The sequence below is a fragment of the Mandrillus leucophaeus genome, unplaced genomic scaffold, assembly GCF_000951045.1.
Source record: "Mandrillus leucophaeus isolate KB7577 unplaced genomic scaffold, Mleu.le_1.0 Scaffold21, whole genome shotgun sequence".
NCBI classification, from domain to species: Eukaryota; Metazoa; Chordata; class Mammalia; order Primates; family Cercopithecidae; genus Mandrillus; species Mandrillus leucophaeus.
Window position 1 is genome coordinate 1,334,541 of NW_012102143.1, and position 8,414 is coordinate 1,342,954.

At 42.1% G+C, this 8,414-nt stretch overlaps 1 protein-coding gene across 4 annotated transcripts in view; it reads left to right on the forward strand.

Moving 5' to 3' along the window:
- Positions 1-6,054, forward strand: part of GIGYF2 (GRB10 interacting GYF protein 2) — a 177,152-nt gene extending 171,098 nt beyond the window's left edge. For all 4 annotated transcript variants that reach the window (XM_011980239.1, XM_011980241.1, XM_011980238.1 and 1 more), the window contains one exon: positions 4,220-6,054. In XM_011980239.1, coding sequence (XP_011835629.1) covers positions 4,220-4,287 — 68 coding nt within the window. In that variant the 3' untranslated portion in view covers positions 4,288-6,054. The remainder of the gene's footprint in view (positions 1-4,219) is intronic.
- Positions 6,055-8,414: the final 2,360 nt, after the last annotated feature.

Here is an 8,414-nt window from a genome sequence, read left to right on the forward strand (position 1 = left end):
AATAATAGTAATAAAGAATTGGTGCCTGAAAGCTGGGTTTGGGAGCTTGTAGATCTGGTGTGATTCTGTTTTCGTCTGCCTATCTCAAAAGTTGGTGTTAAGGATGGATGGAGCAGCCTAAAATTTTTTCCAATTTGTATGGAAATAGGTGAATAGATTTTAAAACATTCCTTAAATTCTAACTGTGGTTTCTAGCTAAGAATCTTTCGGACTTGAGGATAAGCTGTTAGGGAAAAGGTTGCTCTGAAAATGAGGTCAGACCGTTTGGACTTAAATATTCCCTTGGATCTCATCTTCTATTTATAGATCTAAGAAAGGAAGGGACTTTAAAAACCTCACTATAAGGGTGGGAGATAGGTCATCCTAGGAGTAGAGTTTAAGGAATCCATATACCTTGAAGGGGAAGAAAAACAAATGTTGAACAAAGTATTGAGGATACTCACTGAGGTTATGAAAATTACTGCTCACCTAAACCTCAGTCTGGAAATTCCTCTCATAATTGCTCATTTTTGTCCTGTACTTACTCATTTCATTTTCACTTCTTATTTTTTAATTTACATATTTCATATAATTTGTATACTGAGAAAAAATTACCCATTAGCTACACATTCCCCATGCATAAAATGGGAAAATGGGAAGTCTTCATTGAAAAAGCAGTCACTGATGGAAAGAGAATTTTGCTTCTAAACAAACCAGCTGAGGGGGGCCACAACCTCATTTTATTTACCAATATTCTCCAATATCTCCTATCTCCAATAGCCTTCCTCTTTTTTTTCCTTTTTTTTTTTTGAGACAGGAGTCTTGCTCTGTCGCCAGAGTGGAGCGCAGTGGCGCAGTCTTAGCTCACGGCAAACTCCCTCTCCTGGGTTCAAGTGATTTCCCCTGCCTCAGCCTCCCAAGTAGCTGGGACTACAGGTGCATGCCACCACGCCAGCTAATTTTTGTATTTTGGTAGAGACGGGGTTTCACCATGTTGACTAGGATGGTCTTGATCTCCTGACCTCATGATCTGCCCACCTTGGCCTCCCAAAGTGCTGGGATTACAAAGGTGAGCCACCACGCCCGGCTGGCTTCCTCTTTTTAGAGCTCTTCTGGTGGTCATTGTGAATCAACAGCCTGCACTCGGATGTGATAAACACACAATACAGTTTCCCCCAGACTTTCCTTATAAGGACAACTTCACAAATCTTAAAGAACTCATGTAAGTGAGACTATGCTCTGAACCTCACAGAATATCATCTTTAGAGCCAGGTATAGTGGATTGAATCCTTGTTTGTGTTGCCTTGGGTTTCATGGTACCCAGAACTTTCCCTTACATCAAATGGCTGAATTTGATAAAGAATGGCATTCAGCCAAAGGATGAATGCATACCTTGCCAGTTTTTTAAATGACAGTTGAATGAGAATATGTCTGTTTGCTAAAAGCCTAGACTGATAATTAACATATTAATCAACTTTTTTTGGCCACAGACTTTTCCCTTCCTGTCTTTGCATGAGTAAAATTAATTTAGCTTTTAAATTATACTTCCACTTCTTTTGCATGTAGTTCATTATTGCCTTTTATCACATTTTATCTGTTTTTAAGATATACATGAAGTCAATGAAAAGCCTGCCTCAGAATAGAGTAATATTTTATTTCACAGACTGTTTGGCCTTTAGGTTCTTGTACTTGCCTAATTAACTGTTACTTTAAAAACATAAATATTAGGGCCAGGCACGGTGGCTCATGCCTGTAATCCCAGCACTTTGGGAGGCCAACTTGGGCAGATTGCTTGAATCCAGGAGTTGGGGACCAGCCTGGGCTACATGCTGAAACCCTGTCTCTACAAAAATTACAAAAATGACTTGGGTGTGGTGGCACATGCTTGTAGTCCCAGCTACTGGGGAGGCTGAGGTGGGAGGATCGCTTCAGCCAGGGAGATGGAAGTTGCAGTGAGCCAAGATCGCACCACTGCACTGCAGCCTGGGTGACAGAGTGAGACCCTGTCTTTAAAAATACATATATATATATATATATAAAAACACTAAGGCTTTCATTATTTTCAAGGGGGAAGAAAAAGACTGTGTTATTGGAACACAGTTGATGGGGTCAAACTCAGGATGGGGTTTGGAATCCTAGCCTCTCCCTGTATTTGGTCTTGTAAGCAATTTGTACCACAACTTTTTTGGTTGATAAATAGGCATGTTTGTTTTTTTGAATCATGATATTTTTGAGTCAGTTAATTAAGGTATTTTTATGTAAGGCATTTTTGTTTGTTACTGTTACATTTCAAATGTGTATTTATTTGAAAACTTGAATTTTAAAAAACAAGAGGCTGCAGAAAACCCAGCTAATATTAACAGAACTGCTTTTAGAATAAGGACATTGCCTGTTTACTTTTTGGTATTCAAATAGCTAAAACAATTTGGGATTTTATTCAAGGTAGAGGAACTGGAACATTTTTGGGGAGTCAGTCAGTTTAAAGAGGCATTGTTCATCATAATTTTTATCAACCTTCAATTATAGAAGTTTTGGAAAAATTACATACATGTGACCATTGGGCATTTGGCATTAGATTTTCTTTTTTTCTTTTCTTTTTTTTGAGACAAGGTCTCACTCTGTTGCCCAGGCTGGAGTGCAGTGATGTGTTCTCAGCTCACTGCCTCCTGGGTTCAAGCGATTCTCGTGCCTCAGCTTCCCGGCTGGGATTTCAGGCGTGCAGCATCACGCCCAGCTAATTTTTTGTATTTTGAGTAGAGACAGGTTTTTGCCATGTTGGCCAGTCTGATCTCGAACTCCTGGCCTCAAGTAATCCACCCACCGCGCCCAGCCAGCATTAGGTTTTCAACTGTCTGTTGTGTTTGTGAGTACTGCTTATTGCCTTCAATGGGTGTGCTAGTACTGCTTTTTCTAAACCAAATTCTATTTTGGTTAATCAGATATTACTAATTGAAATCCTTTCCTTTGCAGATATATTTACAGTAGATCGAGTTAGAGTACTTTAGTCTTCTTGCTTTGTCTACTCTGGGAAAGAGAATATGCGAGGACTCTAAGGATCTTATAGTGTGTCTTCCCTGGAGCCTCTCACCCTGAGTGTCAAAAGCTCTGGGCCAGAACTTTCATAAAGTTTTTGACTGGTGGGAAGAAGTATTCCCATTAAAGTGGGTTGGGGTTTAAAGGGGTATTAATCCCACTCAGATTTCAAAGTTATATGATCAAGTAGTTACCAAGAACTTACTGTGTACAACCCTCCATGGTAACCCGCCTGCCCACTCCCATTTCTTTTAAGGTAGACCTCCTGCATGAACTTTCCCCCAGGGCCAGCCCAGCCTGTCCTTGATACATACTCACGTCCTATTATTTTCTCTGATTCTCTAAAGCAGTGGTTTGCAGGGTTTTTTTTTGTTTTGAGACAGAGTCTCACTCTGTCGCCCAGGCTGGAGTGCAGTGGCGCGATCCTGGCTCACTGCAAGCTCTGTCGCCCAGGTTCAAGCAATTATTCTGCCTCAGCCTCCCGAGTAGCTGGGACTACAGGCACCCACCACCACACCCAGCTAATTTTCTTCGTATTTTTAGTAGAGACGGGGTTTCACCATGTTAGCCAGGATGGTCTTGATCTCCTGACCTCGTGATCCGCCTGCCTCGGCCTCCCAGAGTGCTGGGATTAAGGCATGAGCCACCGCGCCTGGCCTGCAGTTCTTTTTAATTGGTGTGATGTTATTTTGTTTTATTTTCCTTCCTAATTAAGTTATATCAGAACCCTAAGAAAATAAAGAATTTCTCTCATTGGAAGAACAGAAAGCTACTGCTGTGACCTTTATCTTTATTTTGTCTTATACTTCTTGGTACGCTCAAAAACAAAAGACTGGCCAGGCGCGGTGGCTCACGCCTGTAATCCCAGTACTTTGAGAGGCCGAGGCAGGTGGATCATTTGAGGTCAGGAGTTCAAGACCAGACTGGCTAACACAGTGAAACCCTATCTCTACTAAAAATACAAAAAAATGAGCCGGGCATGGTGGCATGTGCCTGTAGTCCAGCTACTTGGGAGGTAAGGCGTGAGAATTGCTTGAAACCAGGAGGTGGAGGTTACAGTGAGCTGAGATCACGCCACTGCACTCCAGCCTGGACAAACGAACACAGACTTACATTCCAGCTCACTGCCTAGAATTTGAGCAACTTGGTTGCCTGTGTGTGGTCACTCATAGCCAGTTTTTTTTTTTTTTTTTTTTTTTTTTTGCAGGATTTTCAGTCAATGCATCATCGGAGCGACTCAACATGGGTGAAATCGAGACGTTGGATGACTACTGAGCACCTGCCAGTGGACTGGCCATCCCTCTCCTGTCTGCCGACTATGGAGTCTCCACCTTTGGACACAACACTTACTCACCATTTACTCTTTTTATCACTCTGCAACAAATCACAGAACCGATCATCTCAGGCTTTTTCTTCTGGCCCTTTGTGTCCAAGATTCTTTAATCCATTTTTGTTGGTGAACATCTCAGACTATAGATAAGTGGACTGGACCCTGTGTCTTGCGGGTGGCAGTTGGGATTACTCCCCACCAAGGCTGATTTTAGGCAGCATGTGTTCACTGTGCTGTGATTTCATCTACTGTCTCCCAGAAAGTGTGTTGGGATCGGCCATTAGCAGCTTGCTTTCTCTTGTCACTTTTTTTCCTTCTATTTTTTTTCTTCTTCTTTTTCCCCCTATCAGGGCAAGAGGTCTAACTGGTGCAATCATGAAGAGAGTTAATGGTTAACAGACATTGGCCAGTAACAAAACACCCCATGGACTGTGACTCAAGTATCCAGCAGGCAGTCAGAGCTCTCCTGGTCTAAAAGTTGCATTGCCACTGCTAACTTTGGGATTGCATCAGAGAGGCCCTGAGTGGGGTTGAGATGAGGTTGGATTGGTTTGATGTTACACACTCCTCACCTGTTCTTTCTGAGCGTCCTTTCTCTGAAAGGATTTGTGTTTTTCTTCGTTAGATAGTGACTTCTGAGCAAGCTGATCTCCCCTGGCATACTCCAACCTGATTGGACAAAGGAAACTGTATGGCCTGGGAGAGAGACTATTCTTAATTTTTCTTTCTTACAAAAACTGATTTTTCCCATAAATATTTTTACTTCAGAGGACTAGGACCATTTTGTTTTGGGCCCTTCTGCTGAAAATTTGTCTCGTTTAAGAGGCAGCTAGGATCTTTACCATATGTATGAATTTGTATAATTTCATTTTTGGATAGGGATAAACTTTTGCTTCCGATAAAAGCCTGGAATTTCATCTGGTCCTCAGAGCATTGCGTGTGTGTCTTGCTGTAGCCTGGAAAAGGTTTTGTGTAAAGATTCTGGGATGGCAAGTTGCTTGCCTTTTCTGAAAAGAGAACATACAGAACCTGTCCATCTTTAAGACCTTCATCCATGGAATCTACTATACAGGAGGATGCAGTGGGCTGGAGGGGATGGGCGAAAACGGGAGTGGGAAGCCTGGCCTGGCTTCTGGTCATGGCCTCCTAATACCTTTCACTTCAAGTAGAAATGTACTCAAGCCCTATTTATAAACAAATACTCTTCCTGCCTCCACCAGACCCCTACAGAACATCACCTGGAATTGCCACTCACACTGGGTTGGAGTCATTGGGCAGCTGTGCCTGTGCGAGAGGTGCTGTGGTCTGGGCAGCCCCTGGAAAAGCACCTTTACTTCCTGTCATTGTTGCCTGAAGAAGGCTGGAGTTGCTCTGAGGGCAGTTTGGGTTTGGAGTATTATATTTGGCTTCTATTTTTATTATTTTGGATCACCAGTCTCCCTATCCCTTCTTGCCTCCCTCCCTTCTAAACATGTATAATAACTATACAGAGACTGCTACAAAATTGTATATAGTTTTTGGATCAAATAGCATGAGGGGAGAGGAAACCATTAAAAATTTGGGCTCCTACTCTCCTTTGCTTTGTAAATTCAAAAGTGGGGGGTGGGTAAGAGGGATAGTTAAAATGTTTACAAAACTTTAGGCTCCCTCGGAACTTTTGCCAGTGTGGAGGAAAATAAAAAAGAACTTAAATAAAACCTGATTGTATGCTATCTGAGTGCACCTCTTGTACTCACCTTTATGGAGGGTGAGTTCTGCACTAAACTGTTCCTCTTGGTACCATGGAAAAGCTCCAAGCACCCAAGACATGGAGGCAACCATGGCTTCTTTCTCTGCCAGACCACATAGCACTGGCTGGTTCTGTATTTGAGAATGTAGAGGTCAAGGCAGATGTCGGTAAGTTTGACCAAATATCTTTTTTCTTTTGACTGTCCCTTTCTGCTACCATGTGGATCAGCTCCTGCCCTCATGCCACAGACACACCCCCTCTGAACACACGCCTCCAGAGCTTGCCCACACCTTCCCAACTAGACTGTGTGTGTGTATTCAGGAAAAATGAAAAGAAATTTTAAAAAATTGGGAGTGGAATGGGCAGATTAGGGGGAACAAAGTCATTTTGGTCATAGAACATCCATTTGCTTAACCAAGGAGACTTGCTTCTATCTGAGGAATTTCCCACTTAGTAGAAATAAACCACTCTTCCTTGGGAATGTTTGTTTCTCTCTCTCTCAGTTCTACTCTCTTTCATATTCTCATTTGCTCATCCTTTCACTTAGAGCCACTGTTTTCTCATCCCATTCTATTAACTTATTTCCAAGTTCTCCTAACTCTTCCTGAGTTTTGAAGTATTTATTTTGTACACTCTTTGCTTCCAGTTTTTTGTTTGGTTGACTTTTTTGGAGATGGGGTCTTGTGTTGTTGCCCATGCTGGTCTCAAACCCCTGGGCTCAAGTGATCCTCTCACCTCAGCCTCCTGAGTATCTAGGACTACAGGTGTGTGCCACCATGCCCAGCTCCAGTTTTGTTGGTTGATTTGTTGAAATTCAGAGATTTAAGAACATCCCAGACAAGATAGTTTGATTATGGAGACTGTCCGCAAGCAGATTGGTGTGCTGGTGGCTGCTGTGCATAACAAATTCCCTCCAGATTGGCTTACAACAGCCCTTCATTCTGTGGATCAGGAATTTGGATAGGGCTCAGCTGGGTGGTTCTTCTCCTGGGGTCTTCTTTGGTTGTGGTCAGATGTTTTCTGGGGCAGCATTCCTATGAAGGCTTAATGAATTAGGGCAAGCTGTCCAAGATGGCTTACTCATGTAATGATAGTTGGCGTTGGCTGTAGGCTGGGAACTCAGCTGGGTTGATGACTGGAGGAGCTATGTGTGTCCTCTCCGGAATAGCAGCTTCAGAGGAGTTGAACTTGTTAAGTGGTGATTGGCTTCCCCCAGAGAACCAGGCAGAAGCTGTGTTACCTTTTTTGAGCTCTTAGCTCAGGAGTCACATAGAGTCACTTCTGTGACACTTTATTCCATCAGAGTAGTCACAAACCCACTCAGATTCAAGAGAAGGGAGTATGGGCCTCTCACTGCAACCCCCCTTGATGAAAGGAGTGGCAAGGTCACATTGGAGAAGAGCATGTGGGATGGGAGATATTATAGCCATTTTGGGGAAATATCTGCATAAAATGAGTTTATGCATACATGAAGGTCTTTATTTTCATTGGCTTTAAGTTGAGGGTTTTTGTTTTTGTTTTGGAGATGGGTTCTTACTATGTTGCCCAGGCTGGTCTCAAACCCCTGGGCTCAAGTGGTCCTGCTGCCTCAGCCTCTCAAGTAGCTGGGACTACAGCTATGTGCCAGTGCACCCAGCTTGTTTTTTTAAATTTTAGGATAGATAATGGTACTTCTGGCTTTATTTAAATAATTTTTTTAGGGAAACCATTGTATTTATACATGCATATATTTTTATATATACAAATATGTATATAAAAGTATATGTTTTACATTTTCAATATATATATAATATATACATATATGTTATATACGTATATATATTGCATCCTACTTTAAAATTCACTGATAAGAAAATTAGTAATTTTGTAAAAAATGCCCAACTGTGCATTATTAATAAAAGTATGTGAATGACTCTAATTAAACAGAAGTGATTCTTTGAAGTGAACGTATTTCTATACTTCCAATATGTGACTTAGACCATTTTCAACAGAGTAGCAGGCAAGCGCATTCTACAGGGAGTAAAGTACAACCAGAGCACATTCCAAATGGAAGTTGACCTTATAGTTGATGAGTTTCTTAGAATACAAAAGCCCAGCTATGAAGAGTGACTTTGGTCCTGCATGAGTTCAGTCTCTGGTGAGGAAGCTGCAATGCTTTCTAGGACCCTGGAGAGTCTGAGAACCTTGAAGCAGCCAGATGTGTGATACTTATTTGCAGGTGTTGCCTGAGAATGATGGACACGTATAGCTTTTGGTAGTGCTGGTTCTGGCCTGGGAGCCTAAAACTTTCAAGAGGACAGTTTCCCTCCAAAGAATTTATCAGTGGGAATGTTTTGCAACAGA